At 42.0% G+C, this 18,698-nt stretch overlaps 5 protein-coding genes and 1 long non-coding RNA gene across 9 annotated transcripts in view; 5 read left to right on the forward strand and 1 right to left on the reverse strand.

Moving 5' to 3' along the window:
* LOC135352059 (uncharacterized) overlaps window positions 1–18,698 on the forward strand; it is a gene marked incomplete in the record, with an annotated part of 851,949 nt that overhangs the window by 467,360 nt on the left and 365,891 nt on the right.
* LOC135352145 (uncharacterized) overlaps window positions 1–18,698 on the forward strand; it is a 56,482-nt gene that overhangs the window by 19,776 nt on the left and 18,008 nt on the right. Inside the window, exon 4 of one of the 2 annotated variants that reach the window (XM_064551345.1) lies at window positions 9,131–9,429. The exons of the other annotated variant lie outside the window; for it this stretch is intronic. Coding sequence (XP_064407415.1) covers window positions 9,131–9,169 — 39 coding nt within the window. The 3' untranslated portion in view covers window positions 9,170–9,429. Of the gene's footprint in view, window positions 1–9,130; window positions 9,430–18,698 lie in introns of those variants that run through there. 2 annotated transcript variants of the gene reach the window in all.
* On the forward strand, window positions 3,816–6,491 carry LOC135352193 (uncharacterized). The gene is made up of 3 exons (XR_010399673.1): window positions 3,816–4,087; window positions 4,542–4,719; window positions 4,937–6,491. It is a non-coding gene; the product is annotated as an uncharacterized LOC135352193 (long non-coding RNA).
* On the forward strand, window positions 6,702–9,108 carry LOC135352142 (upstream stimulatory factor 2-like). 2 transcript variants are annotated; one of them, XM_064551337.1, is made up of 3 exons: window positions 6,702–7,246; window positions 7,596–7,699; window positions 7,983–8,360. In XM_064551337.1, exons 1-3 carry the CDS (start codon window positions 7,201–7,203, stop codon window positions 8,298–8,300), a joined length of 468 nt encoding a protein of 155 aa, XP_064407407.1. In that variant the 5' UTR covers window positions 6,702–7,200; the 3' UTR covers window positions 8,301–8,360. The 2 variants fall into 2 exon arrangements, 1 of the variants encoding a protein (XP_064407407.1); XR_010399594.1 differs by lacking the exon at window positions 6,702–7,246 and adding an exon at window positions 8,797–9,108 and having other exon boundaries at window positions 7,262–7,699; window positions 7,983–8,506.
* LOC135352069 (traf2 and NCK-interacting protein kinase-like) overlaps window positions 9,471–18,698 on the reverse strand; it is a 52,162-nt gene continuing 42,934 nt past the window's right edge. For both annotated transcript variants that reach the window (XM_064551187.1, XM_064551186.1), the window contains exons 4-6: window positions 10,965–11,320; window positions 10,662–10,736; window positions 9,471–10,457 (exon numbers count right to left, since the gene is read on the reverse strand). In XM_064551187.1, coding sequence (XP_064407257.1) covers window positions 9,540–10,457; window positions 10,662–10,736; window positions 10,965–11,320 — 1,349 coding nt within the window. In that variant the 3' untranslated portion in view covers window positions 9,471–9,539. The remainder of the gene's footprint in view (window positions 10,458–10,661; window positions 10,737–10,964; window positions 11,321–18,698) is intronic.
* Window positions 14,047–17,819, forward strand: LOC135352144 (uncharacterized). The gene is made up of 7 exons (XM_064551340.1): window positions 14,047–14,247; window positions 14,699–14,877; window positions 15,095–15,280; window positions 15,502–15,635; window positions 16,476–16,530; window positions 16,875–16,978; window positions 17,685–17,819. The coding sequence occupies exons 4-7, from the start codon at window positions 15,516–15,518 to the stop codon at window positions 17,739–17,741; spliced, it is 336 nt and encodes a 111-aa protein (XP_064407410.1). The 5' UTR covers window positions 14,047–14,247; window positions 14,699–14,877; window positions 15,095–15,280; window positions 15,502–15,515; the 3' UTR covers window positions 17,742–17,819.

Below are 18,698 nucleotides of genomic sequence, written 5' to 3' on the forward strand. Positions count from 1 at the left end.
CACTAAAAATGGTGAATAAAAAAAAAATGCACTACAGTTACCTGTGATGCTATCAGCCAAATTGATGAGATCCACAGTGGGCCTTTTGAGAGCATCTGACAAGAGACTCCATGTTACATGTTGTGTACTCAGGAGCTTGGCCAACATTTCACGCAAGCACGATACATTATTTCCATGATGCTCGCTATCGATATATTGGTGAGAACAGGATAAGTTAGACCTAGAGCCAATCCCAGATTGAACCAGTGAGGGCTGGCACTTTCATGTAGTTTCTCATAAACATGGTGTAGATCATTAATATTCAAAGCCTGTACAAAAACAACAATCAACAAGGTTTCATTTGGTGGGGGTACCCCCTCGGAAATACATTCTAGAAGAAACTCAATGGGAATACAATTGAGGGGTTTCTGGTGAATAATATTCTTAACAGGGCAGATATAGTAATGAATTCCTGGGGGTCGAACCCTCTAGATATATACATGTCATCAACACCCTAATATCATGCACGTGCACCATTAGCCTCAATCCCAGGCCGCTCTTCCTCGACTGTTTGCGCATGCGCCACATAATCCCCACAAATTGGGGACTCCGGATATTATCGTATAATGCTCAGTAAAACAATGACGTCACAACAAACAAAAGTGGATTGAAGAAAGTGGATAGAAGTGTGATTGTGAAGGCTTCTAGCTCCTGTGATAGCATTCTGATAGCTACCCTTAGCCTGCTATGTTAACAAAGAACTCACAGCCTGCAACAGTGTGGATGACAATCGTCTGAATGGAGGGAAGGCTGACAATAGCCTATATGGACAGGCCACACCCATCTGACATTAACCTTGGTGAAAGTCTACATGTAGACTCTATCAGAAGAAATAGCTGCTGTAACCAAACGTGTACAGCTCTGTCTCTAGCTAGCTAGCTATATAGCTTTGTGTATGTAGTATTCTTTGTGTGTATATGTTATTCAGGATATTTTTCGGGTAATAATTATTTCAGAAACATTACGGGGAAATTATCCAATTATTTTGCGCATGCGCAAACAATCAGTAGCAGGCCTCCTTTTTGAGGCCTTGTGAAGGAGGCTAGTACACCATTTGCTCCCCTTGCCAAAATGTCAGGAGGATAAGTAGATACAAGATTTAGAGTACTGCCTACCTTGTGCACGTTCAGCAGGTGAGGAAATTTCTCCGCGATTAGAATGATGTCACTCTCAGGGATTTCTTGATCTAGTTGTTGGTCCCTCACTCCAGTCTTCTTACACACATCTTCCATTACTGTAACAGAGGACAATTCACCTCAAGAAAAATATTGGGCCAAAAAGTAAAAGTATTCTTTATAAGCGACATAAAAAACCAACCATTGGAGATAATTATTATAAACTCTTAAGTCTGAGTTGGTGCTACAATTACATCAACTACACAGTATCAACTACACAGGCACTGAATTATACACGAGGATTAACATGATCAGGCACAGGACAAATTAATGATCATAACCTGTCGACCAAACGGCACTTTCTTACTGGTATGTTGATATTGAATGATGACGTCTCTCCTGACCAGCACAGCATCTTTGTGTTCCCTGTGTGCCTGTACAGGGGAACGTTGGTGGAAATCTAAAACACAGACGTGAATATCATTGTGGAAATTGTTCAACAGAACGAGAACAATCAACAATTTGCGCTAAAGGAAGTACATAATTATAGGCACACTCAAACGGATGTGTAGTTACGGCTTAACACATGAGACAGCATCCATGCATGTTAAGGTACAATACTATTGTTGCTGTGGGAATCTCATTCACACACTACATGTACGCACCTTCTTGACTGGTTGAGTGTCCTTTGACTCCCTCTTTGTTGCCTCCACTGTGTCCGAGCCACTTGTCAGGTCAATATCTGCAGTCAAGTTATTATCTTGTTGAGTGTCCTCCCGAGGTAGTATCTGTAGAGACTTCACTAGATGATCAATTTCTCTGGGTTGAACTTCAAACTGTTCTTGTTGCAGAATGGTCACTTCTTCTAGTCCACAAACTTGCTCAGCTTGAAGCCGATCGATAGATGCTTGTGAATGAGTGTCTTTCTCAGATACTTGATGTAAAAGTTGAGTGTCCCTCTTTGTTTCCTCCACTGTATCTGAGTCGCTTGTCAGTGAAACATCTAAAGTTAAAGTTAAATGTTCAATAAGGAATTTTTTCTGAACAAAATTTCAGAAGCGTAGACACATATTTACATATATACATAATATTTGCGGTATAATGTACAATACATGTATTTAATTAACTCACAGATGTCCCTGGCAGATGGTCTCCTCCTCATGTCTTCTTGCAAGCAACTGTCGATAAGCTTCCTCAACCTGCCTGTGTGTGTGAGGGATCTGAGCAACATGGAATGATCGATCTTCCACAGATTTGACCGTCTTCAGCTTCTGAACAATCTGTACCATAATTGCCCCAAGGGAAAAAACATCTACGCTATTATCGTAATTCTCTTTGTCCAATCGAATAGCCTCGAGAGGTAGATACCCCATACGGTGACCAACGGCCGAGAGTGTGTGGCTAAGCTTGGAGGGATCGTATAGCCGTGACATACCAAAGTCGGAAATTTTTGCGATAGGCACTGGCTGTGTTAGCTTCAGCAAGATGTTATCGCCACAGAGGTCACGGTGGATAATCTGCTTGCTGTGAATGTAGGCCAGACCACAAGCCATGTCTTTGGAAAGGCTAATTTCACATTCGCTAGTGAGGGACTCTTCATCAAGGCCGGAGAAGTAGGATCTCAGATTGCAATCCATCAGCTCAACAACGAGGATTGTACCACCTGATTTGGGGTGCTTGGCAGTCGACAAATACAGAACAACGTTTGGGTGCTGGAGTGACTGGAGATACTCACACTCACGATCAAATGCTTTGCTGGCTTCTTCACTTTTTCCTGTTGGGAAACCTGTCTGCATTTCTACAGCCTCGTAAATTAGAAGTTTGACTGCACAAATCTCGCCCTTGTAGCTACCTTTGAAGACTGCTCCAAATGCAACTTTACCTAGTAGCTCGTCTAAGAAAACAGTCAAATCATCGTTGATCTTCTGGTGATTTTCGAACATTGTGTGTGTGTGTGTCACTGTGTGTGTGTGTGTGTGTGTTTATGAGAGGGACCCGGGTAAATATTATAGTAGCTAGCTAATAAACTAAGCATCATGTATGAGATATGCATTCCTGTGCTGAACTAGTGCTTACCCTCTGACTTCACATCAGTAGGATTGCTTGCATCAGTAGACTGTAGATGATCTTTCTCGATGGTCCTGGCTATGTGAACGTGGCCTACGATAGGACTTGACAAAGCTTTGATAACATCTTCCCAGCTTCTCTCTTCACCCTTCAGCCATTCTTTCAAACCCTCACGATAGCAGTCATCAGGATTGTTGCTCTAATCTTTTCCAATTCTGTCAATGATATCCGAGGGTATTTTAAGAACTAGCAAGAAGTTTCTCCACTTGATTCGAGCATCAAACGTAGCTATGTATAGATCTCCTAGATCTGCTATTGTGAGATAGTCAGACATCTTCTCTGTAGAGTGTGGAATAAGATAAACAATGATATGAAGGTACATGTACTTATGTATAAATATTTAGTGTGTGCAAATTATATCATCAAAACCATGTACCGTAGATCTATATGCAGAAAATAAAACAGTGCTGTCTGCACTTACTGATAATAATCCAGAGCTACAGTATCTTCACAGCTTGATACCAGGCACGATACAGAAGTACAGGACAACAGTTAGCTCAGCTACAACGAGACCCTCCCTCTTTCTCTGCAGAATAAACAATAGCTGTCACGTGCTATAACATTGCTAAACCACGTGGCTGGTCTTTCACTGCACTTCCATAGCTAGGGAGAAGAAGAAATTGTTCTTATAGCTATTAGTCTCGCGAGCAGACGTGGGCTAGCTATATAGAGAGAAGAAGAAATTATGCTGTCAATTTTGAAGCTCTGAGCAAGTGGTCAAACTATTTGTCTGTATTGGTGGAGGCTGAAGACATGAGTCCATGGACAGGGACTACTGAGGAACCTTCATCAAGAACATTAACAAGGTACAGTTATTCATAAATATTAAATTACAAAGCGAGAGGTCATTTCTTTTTGGAGGTTGAGAAAAATTCCTGGTGTCGCATATTTAGAGGGTTGCATCTAATTGGAGGTTACTCTACTATCCTCGATTATACGATGCTTAAAATTATATTGTTTTTAGCGGCCTGGAATCGATCGAGGCTGTGGTTTGACCTCTATTTAGGATGCGACATAAAAAAATAATTGTCACACACAGCAGTCGCTACTTTTAGAGGTCAGAATATTACCTAAGATCGAGGGTGTCGCATATTTGGAGGGTGGCCTTAAATTGAACAAGTACGGTACTTGTGTATAATGTGTAGTTGGTTATAATGTGGGCCCTAACTTTGGTCTTGTGCATGATACCCAGGTATGTACCCACACAGAGTTCACACCAAGTAACATAAAAGCAAACACTTAAAAACTGTTTTAATACAGAGATACTACACATAGGAACAGAGCCGACCGACGTGGAGACGGTTACTATCGCTACTGAAGAGGTGGTACCCAGTTCACAGTTTGAGATAGAGATAAGTCAGAGTGATGATGGGGAGAGTGTGGAGCAGCTACAGGCCAGTGACTTGGGCCCTAACTTTGGCCTGTGCATGATACCCAGGTAACACACACACACACAGTTCATACCAAGTAACATATAAAAACTAGCACTTAAAAACGCTTTTTTAAAGGTATCCGGCTTCTAAGACGTTTCGTTTTCGTATTATTTTCGCTTTCGTATTACATGGTTAGAATTTGCATGATGGTAACTACCTCCCAAATAACAAACACACACACACACACACACACACACTTGTTGTTCCCGCCCACTCACACAGGAGGTCCACACGCTAACTAGCGATGATGGTTTGCCCTCTGACATGACCTCTGAGGATGGCTCCACCCTCAATGCTAATAGGCCACGCCCTCATCCAGATGCAGCAAGGTGGACAGACCACCTCATCACTAGGAGCACCTCATCTGGTTCAGAGTCTGGCCAAAATGGTGAGTAATGGAGGCCAAATTTATCAGTGTGACGATACATTTTTTGGGGCAAATCCAAAAGTTATAGGCTTCGATAAGTTATCCAAGTGCTTGTACTTACTAATTACATGTAGAACCATGAGTATTATTGCTAATGTTTGATATAAAATAATTATAAAATAAGGTTTCTTGGAAGTGGTGTTGAAAAATAGTCAGTTTTTACTATGTTGTTGTGTGTGTTGAGGTCCTCTGTATGTGATGATCCCACCATCCAGTAGTGCTGAGATACTGCATGCAATGGGTCGACCTATAGCACCCAAGATGAGAGGGATATCAACTATGGATTATCACACGGCCGACCCCATCGTTCAAATGCAGTTGTGAGTACACAGTTCATGTGATTGCCTACCTCTGCATAACATGTATGACAGTATGTTAGGAAAAGCATCATTCTTGCTACATACACAGGGTTCTGCCTACAGTGGTCGTTTAGGTAAGCTGCGACCACCACTAGGTATTTTCCGACCACCACTTAGCCTTTCCGACCACTGCTTTACATTCTACAAGTACTGGCTAGTCCAGTTTAGCTGCTAGTCTTCGCTTACCAGTTTTACTGTCTTGATGTGCCTTATATAGAGCTAACTATTAATTGAACTCTACTGCATGACCAGAACAATTAATTGAAGCTGCAGCATGGCTTTGTTGAGTTCGAGGAGTACTGCAGCTAGCTAGCTAGCTATACTCTGCTTTAAAACAGGGAGTTGGACCACCTGCTAAGGAAAAGACAAGCTAGAGAGTGAGCAACTGGGTGCAGTTAACACTTCCAAGTACTGATTATGACCCGGCCTGTGATGAAGAAATCTTAGTATAGCACCATACTGTACTGATGCAAGTACAACAATGTACATATATAATTATGTCAGCTACAGTACCCATCAATAAAAAGTTCCCGTTCCGTTTGCGTAAAACGCACAATTCCGGTTTAAACGCATAAAAAAAAACCGCATAGTTGAACACATTGTATTATGCAAAACGCTACCGTTTTCACGCATGTGCAGAAAAATTGCTGAGTAAGCAGATTCGTTAACTTGTGATCGTGCGTACAGTGTAGCAGTAGCTAGCTAGCTAGCTTGTGTACTACAGTATAGCTGATTGTCTAGCGCTTTAATCCTCTTAGTTAGCTTATAGGTGCTATTTTGCAACAGTGGACCGTTTCCCCAGTTGTTCTCGGTCTCGCATCAGCCCCAAGACTAAGTTGCCCTCCATGCAAGTTATTTGTGACTTGGAATGACCGTTTTTGAAGACCATCGTCTCTTCTCCAGTATGTCTGACTGCATACTTTATAATAACTAGCTAGCTAGCTCATTGTACTACAAATCATACAGTATCATTGTCAGGGTTCTATCTAGAAGAAATATTTTTAGGGGGGGGGGGGGGGGGGAGATATTTTGTGGGGGGAAGCCTAAGGGGGGTCCAGGGGTCCTCCCCCGGAAAATTTTTTATTCTAGATGGCCAGATACGCAATTTGAGCCCAATAAGGTGGAAGGTTTGGGGGGGGGGAAGTTGGATAGTTTGGGGGGGGGAAGTTGGGTAGTTTGGGGGGGAAGCTTCCCCCCTGCCCCCCCCACTAGATAGAACCCTGATTGTGTAAGTAATTTCAATTTTTCATGATGACGTCACCATTTTAATTTATAATGAGAAATTGGTCGCGTTGTGCATCCAGTTTAACGCTACCGTTTATACGTGCGTTTTTAGAAACGGAACGGAAACTTTTTATTGATGTGTACTGTATATACTTACATGGCTTACAACACATGCTTGTTCAAATTTGTGTCCCCCATCATTTTTAACCACCTCTCAAAATTCCTAGCAGAACCCTGCATACCGTATTACTAGAATACTTTGCTGTTGGTGAAAAACCTTTGCGAATCAGCCAAATCGGCAACCCTTTGCGATCTAACTATTGCGTTCTGGCAAGGATCGTGTGTATTTACCCAAAATTAGGTTTTGCAATTTTATTGTTTAAAAATTTGCATAATTATGCTCGTAAAACATTCTAGTAATACAGTAACTGTGAGGAGTGTTGTTATTATGGTGGTTGGTTTGCAGGTCTGGGGATATGGCCACCAACAGGGAAGCTCAGAGGAAAGCTACACACAATGAAGGTGATGCAAATTCAATACTGAAAGTTAGAAGTGTACAACAGATGTACATGTACGTACGTGGTCATAATCAAATAGAAGCATTTCCCACAAAGTACAGTTACGAAGCTTTAACATCAAATCTGCCACTTTCAAAACTAATAACTTATTTGTTGTGTAGAGGCTATCTAATGCTGTAAACGCATTATTGTCCATCTTAATTATTAATTATGCCTTGGTTTTTATACTGTACAGTAGGTGTACGTGTGTGTGTGTGAGGTCAAGGTTCATTCATTTTGCCAATTGGCTCAGCTTCATTGTACATGTCCTAAACACGATGATTACCAGTTGTTGTTGTTCTTCCCACGCCCAGTTGAGCGTCGGCGTCGGGACAGGATCAACGAGCTCATCAAGGTACTGGCTCAGATAGTGCCTGCTTGTCAGAAGAAAGACGCAACTGCTGGTTCCATTGTCGGGGTGAGTGTGTGTACTAAAGTACTATTGGAAAAACCATCGAAATATCTACTAACTTGGTTTTTTTAAAGAGTAAAATTACTATTATTGCTAAGCATGCATTAGTGTAGAGCCCAGTGTTACGTTAGTTACTAGTAGCATAGAATCCAGCAGAGTTCATCGTATATAACACATGTAGTTAGTTGCTCATAAAGTAAAATTGCTATTTTTTAACAGCAACTAAGCATGTTTTTTTGTTATCTCCACGTACATGTCTCACCCTCACGTCATGTTTCCCTGGCTTCAGTATGTGTACAGCAAGGGAACGGTACTGGACAAGACAGTGGACTACTTGAAAGAGCTCGTGTTTCAAAACGAACAACTCACAGCCAGTGCCAAAATCGCAGAGAAATCAACCAAAGCTTTGAACCAAATCCTAGTCCTAGAGAAAGAGAACGCATTTCTTCGAGCACAGATTATCCAGTTCGGAATCGATGGAGCTGCCTCCTCTGGTCAGAAGCAACCTAACCAGCAACTTCTAAACTCTCCTCTGGCCAGAATCTCTCCTTCACTTACTATAGCTACATTGTCAGTATTATTATGTATACATAGTTTTTATACATGATATTTGTGTTATTGAACCCGAGCATAATAAATTTAGAAAAAATGTTGTGAACATAGCTACGCCCATTATAATTATGTGCAGTCTAGCCTCCATCTCAAGCCGCACTTCCTAGAAAGTTGGCCTGGTAGTATAGACTGCTTGGGCATGCGCTAACCATTAGCTACTGAACATGAAACTGCTGATGATGAACCTTTATCGAGAACAAGGTACGTGCATGTGTATAATGTGTAGTTATGCAGTGCAATGAGTTGACTGTGTACTATTGAATGTACAGTACACAGAATGGGAACCTAGCATGCTTACTAGTCTGTATGTACATGCACTTGTATACAAGGTATGCTTCAATGTATGCAGTTTAGGTGTGTACAGGGAAACGTGTGTCAATTGAGAACACTAGCTCACAATATTTGTACATGACATTGTACAGTACGTGTACCAGACCCTTCATCACACTACCAGTTTGAATGTGTCCATGTGTTGTTTATCCTGGCTACAGGACACTGCCGAGGGTAGCACTTCAGTGCTCTAGTTCTAATTGTAGATTGACTGATCGATTTGTCTTCTGTACTATTGTTTGATTTTTCCGCCCCTCATCTTTTCCGGCCTCCACTTATGCGGCCATTTTGCAGCCCGGCCAAGTGTTGAGGAGACAAGAAGAGGCACTGAGAATGGAGGTAGAGGTACAGAGTACATTAGCTGGAAAATGCATTTGTGTCATACTTTGTAGAGTCCCTTAAAGTCATTCAAGGTCAGCTATAGTGTGTCCTATTTGAAGGTGTGCAATGTACAATCATGTACGACCCCCCCCCCCCACACACACACACCTTTAGGCCTACTATGCTGCTAAGAAAGAGAGGGGCCTCACGTAAACTGGCCACTCAGTGTGACTATGACCATGTGACTCTTTAACCCCTCAGTTCCCGAGCCCCACCCCTCACTGTCTGACTCGGAAGAGGAGATAGTCTTTGGATTCTGGGAGAAGGCGTCCACCCTACCCTCGGACAAGACCCCAACCAAGGACCTGAACTTGTTATGAGACTGTTACATATTATTTTGTCTGTTTTTGTACTATTTTCTGGCAATGTAATTATGTATGTACCACTTCATGTCATCATAATAACTATAATTATATGCGATAAAATTCGATCTGTTGCAACTTAATTTTCTCAACATGATAAAAAAAATATCAATATCGTTATAAACTCATCGCACAATTAAAGAGAAACAATAACAAAATAACTAATTAGCACTTATAGAGAAGAAATAAACGGTTTGAGTATATGCACTTGTCCGTTCTCCGGCTACAATGACCTCTCCACTAGGAAGTACTGAGCATGTGCAGTAGTATCGTGCAGTAGGCAGGTCTCCCACTTTCACCCACCTCCTGGTGTCAGGCTGGTAGAGGTGGATCGATGATCTTGGGTTGCGTCTGTCGTCTCGTCCACCAACGGCTAATAGTGACCTCCCAATACTGAGAGGAACTGACCACACGAATGGTACTTCCTGTAAGGTCTGCCAGAGAGTGGGTGTGTCCAGGTTCGAATGGGCCTTTGCAATCAGTTCATTGAGGTCGACGTGGTGCACTGTCTTGGTTGCATACCCAGTGTGATCGTCCCCTCCCATTAGGTAGAGGGTGTTTCCTATGAGAGTCGATTTAAGTCCTGATCGTGGGTTAGGTAGTGACTGAGCAATGTACCATCTTCTCGATGCCACGTCCAACACCTCCACAGAGGAGGTAGGTTCTTCATTACTCCCACCAGCTACAATGATGTGGTTGTTGAAGGAGACAGCTGTTGAGGAATGACGAGCAATGTTCATTGGTGGGTACGGGTGAGTCCATTCCCCTGACCCAAACACTGCAAGTTGATTGGTGTGTTCGTTGTTTCTTGAATCAAGTCCTCCCACCAGCACTAGTTGATTAGCGAGTGATGTCATAGCGAACCACTTGGCAGTGTACTCTGGTAGTTTGGTCCATTGATCTTGCTCGAGCTTCATCACTGTACACCTATTACGATCATCGCCTGCATCACCTCCACCAACATATACTGCGTCACCGATAACAACACTCTGTACCGTGTAGCCCATTTGAATTGGCATGTCTTTTCCTTTTCTCCATTTCAGAGTGAGTGGAGGTCTCAACTCTCTGGGAGGGGGACCCTGAATAATGAAGAGTGTAATTAGGATAGTGTCTACTAACAAGCGAGTGTTACTTGTAGCAATAATTGCATGCACACTAAATCACTTTCTCTAATTAGCTTAAGAAGCCACGCCCACCAGTCTAATAGAATGTACAGTACGATTATAAGAGATCAAAGCTTCTACTATAGCTCTGCAATAATATAATGGTGCATTTCGTCTCACCTGTCTCTGCTGTTGAATGATGGCGTCTCTCCTGACCAGCTCAGCATCTTTGTGCTCAACCTGTTCCCTGTGTGCCTGTACAGAGGAACGTTGGTGAATTTTGAATTAAAACACAGACGTGAATATCATTAGTGGAAATTCTACAACAGAACGAGACAATCTTCACTAAAGGAAGTACATAATTATAGGCACACTCAAACGGATGTGTAGTTACGGCTTAACACATGAGACAGCATCCATGCATGTTAAGGTACAATACTATTGTTGCTGTGGGAATCTCATTATCACACTACATGTACGCACCTTCTTGACTTGTTCAGTGTCCTTTGACTCCTTCTTTGTTGCCTCCACTGGGTCCGAGCCACTTTTCAGGTCAACATCTGCAGTCAAGTTATTATCTGGTTGAGTGTCCTCCCGAGGTTGTATCTGTAGAAACTTCACTAGATGATCAATTTCTCTGGGTTGAACTTCAAACTGTTCTTGTTGAGGAGTGGTCACTTCTTCTAGTCCATAAACTTGCTCAGCTTGAAGCCGATCGATAGATGCTTGTGAATGAGTGTCTTTCTCAGATACTTGATGTAAAAGTTGATTTACTTGAGTGTCCTTGGACTCCCTCTTTGTTGCCTCCACTGTGTCAGAGTCGCTTGTCAGTGAAGCATCTAAAGTAAAAGTTAAATCTTCAATAAGGAACTTTTTCCGAATAAAATTTCGGAATCGTACAAGACACAATTGACTCACAAATTATTTGCGGTAAAATGTAAAACACATTAATTATTTAATTAACTCACAGATGTCCCTGGCAGATGGTCTCCTCCTCATGTCTTCTTGCAAACAACTGTCGATAAGCTTCCTCAACCTGTGTGTGTGAGGGACCTGGGCAACATGGTCTAATCGATCTTCCACAGATTTGACTGTCTTCAGCTTGCAAACGATCTGTACCATAATCGCCCCAAGGGAAAACACATCCACGCTATTATCGTAAGTCTCCTTGTCCAATCGAATAGCCTCGAGAGGTAGATACCCCATACGGTGACCAATGGCTGTGAGGGTGTGGCTAAGCTTGGAGGGATCGTATAGCCGTGACATGCCAAAGTCGGATATCTTTGCGACAGGCACTGGTCGTGTAAGCTTCAGCAAGACGTTATCACCACAGAGGTCACGGTGGATAATCTGCTTGCTGTGAATGTAGGCCAGACCACAAGCCATGTCTTTGGACAGGCTAATTTCACATTCGCTAGTGATAGACTCTTCATCAAGGCCGGAGAAATAGGATCTCAGATTGCAATCCATCAGCTCAACAACGAGGATTGTACCACCTGATTTGGGGTGCTTGGCAGTCGACAAATACAGAACAACGTTTGGGTGCTGGAGTGACTGGAGATACTCACACTCACGATCAAATGCTTTGCTGGCTTCTTCACTTTTACCGGCTGGGAAACCTGTCTGCATTTCTACAGCCTCGTAAATCAGAAGTTTGACCGCACAAATCTCGCTCCTGTAGCTGCCTTTGAAGACTGCTCCAAATGCACCTTTACCGAGAGGTTCGTCTAAGAAAACAGTCAAATCATCGTTGATCTTCTGGCGGTTTTGGTCAACTGTAAAACATTGTGTGTGTGTGTGTGTGTGTGTGTGTGTGTGTGTGTGTGTGTGTGTGTGTGGGGGGGGGGGGTGAATATTATAGCAGCTAACGAACTAAGCATTATGACTGTATGATTCCTGTGCTGAGCTAGTGCTTACCCTCTGACTTCACATCAGTAGGATTGCTTGCATCAGTAGACTGTAGATGATTTTTCTCGATGGTCCTGGCTATGTCACTGTGGCCCACAATAGGACTTGACAAAGCTTTGACAACATCTTCCCAGCTTCTCTCACCACCTTTCAGCCATTCTTTCAAACCCTCACGATAGCATTCATCAGGATTGTCTCGCCATTTCGTACCAATACTGTCGATGGTATCCGAGGGTACGTCAAGAATAAGCAAGATGTTTCGCCACTTAATTCGAGCATCAAACGTGACGAGGTACAATTTCTTTAGATCTGCTATTGTGAGATAGTCAGACATCTTCTCTGTTGAGTGTGGAATAAGATAAGCAATGATATTGAAGGTCATGTAATTATGTATCAATATTTGGTGTGTGCAAATTATATCATCAAAACCATGTATATGCAGAAAATAAAACAGTGCTGTCTGCACTTACTGATAATAATCCAGAGCTACAGTATCTTCACAGCTTGATACCAGGCACGATACAGAAATACAGGACACAGCTAGCTCAGCTACAACATTAACAAGATCAGACCCGTTGTCATAAAATTTTAGGCCCCCCATGAGATTGGGCCCCCCCGGGCCTAGAATTTTAACATTTTAGGCCCCCTCTTAAAATTTTAGGCCCCCCATTAACAGCACAACAGCGGTAACATTATGTGACAGTGCATTCTCAAAATACACCAATACAGTCTTCTCTATGGTCTTCACAGTCTATGCAGTGCCAGTTACTGAATGCAGCTCTCCTCACACACACACATTTCATGCATGTACAGTAGTATACCACTGGTCTCACAGCCATCACACTGCACCATGTCATTCTATGAATCAGGCCTCATGCAGCACGAAGCACATAGGTGCCAACTGTCCCGAATTGGTCAGGACTGTCCAAGATTACCATTGTTCCGAAAGGAAACTGCTATTGTGATTCCACCATGATACAACAGTTCCTCTCTTGACTTCTATCTGTGATTCCACATTACTTGAGAGCTGAGCCAGTGATGCTATTGGAGCATCCCCACAACAATTTACATCTTCTATGTATAGGAAAACATGGAGGAAGATATGAATTGTTGTCTTTGCACTGAAATTGTGGGTTTTATACTTTTTTGTCCTGAAATTTGGCTGAGAAAGTAAGCACGAAGTTGCAAATATGGCGATAGCTATACAACAACATCGATTGTCTTACAAGCAGATCCAACATTGCAGAGCTGCATCAAAGCATTTAACTCTTATAGGTAAAGCATGAGTAACTTGAAAGGTAAATCTTCCTTCACTTTGAATTCCATGATAGAATAATAATGCAAACATTTTTGCTACTTTGATACAGAGTCTTTGCATGCATGCATGCAGTCTCTTTGATGCTTTGTCAACTAATAGAGCTAACCTTACCATACTATTATATCTCTTTGACTTCGTTCTATCGTGCAGAAAAGGATAGCAGAAGAGGGGGGCCTAATCTCACAGTGGGGGGCCTAGAATGTTAACAGTTTGGACCCCCTGGGGGGCCTAAACTGTTAACATTCTAGGCCCGGGGGCTCAAAATTTTAAAATTCTAGGCCCGGGGGAGGCCTAAACATGGGGGGCCCAAAATTTTATGACACCGTACCCACTCTCTCTGCAGAATGAACAATAGCTGTCACGTGCGATAACATTGCTAAACCACGTGGCTGGTCTTTCACTTCCGAGAAGAAGTAATTGTGCTGTCAATTTTGAAGCTCTGAGCAAGTGGTCAAACTATTTGTCTGTATTGGTGGAGGCTGAAGACATGAGTCCATGGACAGGGACTACTGAGGAACCTTCATCAAGAACATTAACAAGGTACAGTTATTCATAAATATTAAATTACAAAGCGAGAGGTCATTTCTTTTTGGAGGTTGAGAAAAATTCCTGGTGTCGCATATTTAGAGGGTTGCATCTAATTGGAGGTTACTCTACTATCCTCGATTATAGGCTGCTCAAAATTATATTGTTTCTAGCGGCCTGGAATCGAGGCTGTGGTTTGACCTCTATTTAGGACGCCACATAAAAAAAATAATTGTCACACGCAGCAGTCGCTACTTTTAGAGGTCAGAAAATTACCTAAGATCGAGGGTGTCGCATATTTGGAGGGTCGCCTTAAATTGAACAAGTACGGTACTTGTGTATAATGTGTAGTTGGTTATAATGTGGGCCCTAACTTTGGTCTTGTGCTTGATACCCAGGTATGTACCCACACAGAGTTCACACCAAGTAACATAAAAGCAAACACTTAAAAACTGTTTTAATACAGAGATACTACACGTAGGGACAGAGCCGACCGACGTGGAGACGGTTACTATCGCTACTGAAGAGGTGGTACCCAGTTCACAGTTTGAGATAGAGATAAGTCAGAGTGATGATGGGGAGAGTGTGGAGCAGCTACAGGCCAGTGACTTGGGCCCTAACTTTGGCCTTGTGCATGATACCCAGGTAACACACACACACACAGTTCACACCAAGTAACATATAAAAACTAGCACTTAAAAACGCTTTTTTAAAGGTCTCCTAGGACGTTTCGTTTTCGTACTATTTTTGCTTTCGTATTACATAGTTAGAATTTGCATGATGGTAACTACCTCCCAAATAACGAACACACACACACACACACACACACACACACGCTTGTTGTTCCCGCCCACTCACACAGGAGATCCACACGCTCACTAGCGATGATGGTTTGCCCTCTGACATGACCTCTGAGGATGACTCCACCCTCAACGCTATAGGCCACGCCCTCATCCAGATGCAGCAAGGTGGACAGACCACCCCCTCATCTCAGTTCCTCATCACTAGGAGCACCTCATCTGGTTCAGAGTCTGGCCAAAAATTAATGGTGAATAAAGAATACCAAATTTATCAGTGTGACGATTGCTTTTTTGCCAAATCCAAAAGTTATAGGCCTCGATAAGTTATCCAAGTGCTTGTACGTACTAATTACATGTAGAACCATGAGTATTATTGCTAATGTTTGATATAAAATAATTATAAAATAAGGTTTCTTGGAAGTGGTGTTGAAAAATAGTCAGTTTTTACTATGTTGTTGTGTGTGTTGAGGTCCTCTGTATGTGATGATCCCACCATCCAGTAGTGCTGAGATACTGCATGCAATGGGTCGACCTATAGCACCCAAGATGAGCAGGATATCAACTATGGATTATCACACGGCCGACCCCATCGTTCAAACTCAGGTATATTAAGGACTGGGACCTTCAATTATTGCTGAATCAGCTAAAACGCAACCACGCCCACGATTTTTAATATGTTTTGTGTGTAAAAATTTTGTGCAGCTACTTATCTTTTTTAGTTCTAAAAACGGTGTTCTAAACCTTCCTTTTAGCTCTTAATTCTTAGTGTAGTAGGTAGTTCAAAGGCTTAAGCAGACATATCCGCTGGGAGAGAGCATCATGTTCTATTTAGAGTAAGTCATTAGCCTATAAAAATAAAAATGTCACTTATTGTCAGCTGTAAGACTAAGTTTTGTGCAAAATCTCACCTTTGGCCAAAGAAGTGGCTCTCTCCCAGCAGATATGTCTGCTTAAGCCTTTGAACTACCTACTACACTAAGAATTAAGAGCTAAAAGGAAGGTTTAGAACACCATTTTTAGAACTAAAAAAGATTAGTAGCTGCACAAAATTTTTACACACAAAACATATTAAAAATCGTGGGCGTGGCTGCGTTTTAGCTGATTCAGCAATAATTGAAGGTCCCAGTCCTTAATATACCTGAGAATGCAGTTGTGAGTACACAGTTTATGTGATTGCCTACCTCTGCATAACATGTATGACAGTGTGTTAGGGAAAGCATCATTCTTGCTACATACAGAATACTTTGCTGTTGGTGAAAAACCTTTGCGAATCAGCCAAATCGGCAACCCTTTGCGATCTAACTATTGCGTTCTGGCAAGAATCGTGTGTATTTACCCAAAATTAGGTTTTGCAATTTTATTGTTTAAAAATTCGCATATGCTCGTAAAACATTCTAGTAATACGGTAACTGTGAGGAGTGTTGTTATTATGGTGGTTTGCAGGTCTGGGGATATGGCCGCCAACAGGGAAGCTCAGAGGAAGGCTACACACATGAAGGTGCTGCAAATTCAATACTGAAAGTTAGAGTGTGCAACAGATGTACATGTACGTACGTGGTCATAATCAAATAGAAGCATTTCCCACAAAGTACAGTTACGAAGCTTTAACATCAAATCTGCCAGTTTCAAAACTAATAACTTGTTGTGTAGAGGCTATCTAATGCTGTAAACGCATTATTGTCCATCTTAATTATTAATTATGCCTTGGTTTTTATACTGTACAGTAGGTGTACGTGTGTGTGTGTGAGGTCAAGGTTCATTCATTTTGCCAATTGGCTCAGCTTCATTGTACATGCCCTAAACACGATAATTACCAGTTGTTGTTGTTCTTCCCACGCCCAGTTGAGCGTCGGCGTCGGGACAGGATCAACGAGCTCATCAAGGTGCTGGCTCAGATAGTGCCTGCTTGTCAGAAGAAAGACGCAACTACTGGTTCCATTGTCGGGGTGAGTGTGTGTGTCTGTGAGTGTGTGTACTAAAGTACTTTTGGAAAAGCCATCGAAATATCACCAACTTGGTTTTTTTAAGTCTAAAAATGTACCATTGCTTATGCTATAGTGTTACCGTATATCTTCTAATTTATCGGACACTTCTAATTACCCCGGACACTCTTTTGGGCAATTTTCGTTGTTCTAATACAACGGACACTCCAGTGCTTTAATATTACTAAATATTCGAACAATACCTTGAAAAGTTGGGTTACATTCATAGACGGCCAGTAAGACTTAGAGTGCTGCAGTTAGATAGCTTTGAGTAGCTAGTTTTAGATAGCTAGTGCAACTATTCAGTCGTACCTTGTTCTATTAAACTTAGCTAGCTCGCATGCAGCTGCTTGCTTGTTCTAATTATTCCGGACACTTCGCATGCTCTATAAAAATCTGTTCCAATTATACCTAGACAATTTCCATTTTTTGCTATCCAATAAATTAGAAGATATACAGTAACTTGGTTTTTAAGCCTAAATTTCCTATTATTGCTAAGCATGCACAGTGTGTAGAGCACAGTGAATCCAGCAGAGTTCATTGTGTATACACATGTAGTTAGTTGGATATAAAATTAATGATCTATGATATTTTTTAATAGCAACTAAGCATGTTTTTTGTTATCTCCACGTACATGTCTCACCCTCATGTCATGTTTCCCTGACTGCAGTATGTGTACAGCAAGGGAACGGTACTGGACAAGACAGTGGACTACTTGAAAGAATAGGAACACAAGCATGAAAAAGCGCTCTGTGTACCTCTAGCTACTTCACGACAATCGAGATTATATTTTCTTTGTTTCCGATTGATACCTACTATCAGGGGGCATGTGTTTCAGTAATGGGGGTAGTAGCTCTGAGATGTATGCTTTGGACACAATAAGTTTCCTGGGCTTTTGCGGGAGTTATGAGGAGATACACGGATGGTCCCAGTAGCCTCGTTCCCAGGCCTTACTTTTTCTTGCTGTTGTCACTGTTCATCCATAAATCATAGAAAGACATAGTGAGGCAGCAAAGAAAGAAATGGGCGTACAGTTAAGAAAAGTAAGAGGCCTGGTTTGGGAAATCGCGTGATCCACAAGGATTTTTATGAACGTGGGCGATATGTCGCCCACAATCGTGACGTAAGATATTCTCCCACGCATTCAGAGTTTTAATAAGACTGTACTGAGACAACCACCAAGCTGTGCTGCAAGTCTGATCAGAGAACCAGCGTGGCCAGCTCCAGAGGAAGTTAGAATTCAGTTCCTTGATAAAGAAGACCAAGACAGTGCTAGTGACTCTCCTGTTGTAATGATGGATGCCTTCATCAGAGCTGATCCCGAGCTAGACAAAATAGTACCTCCTTTCACTATTCAACTCAAAGATTACTGCTTCGTATCGGTAAGAATTCCGTCCACTACATTAAACTGATATAGTGCTAGTGATCATACAAACTATAATTATAGAGAGGCATAATTATATGAAATTGTGTACATCATACATATAGTTTATAGTACAAATAATTATTCCGAATGTAGGTGGAAGAGTTTTGCAAATGTGTGTACGTCAAACACCTTGAATCTACACCAGATGGACTCTTCATTATCTGGGGATGGACAGAAGAGAGTATGGATGAGAAAAATGCCTCTGATGACGATCCAGCGTTGATGTCTGACAGTTTGTCAACAGAATCAGATAAAAGT

This window comes from Halichondria panicea, chromosome 1 (genome assembly GCF_963675165.1).
Source record: "Halichondria panicea chromosome 1, odHalPani1.1, whole genome shotgun sequence".
NCBI lineage: Eukaryota > Metazoa > Porifera > Demospongiae > Suberitida > Halichondriidae > Halichondria > Halichondria panicea.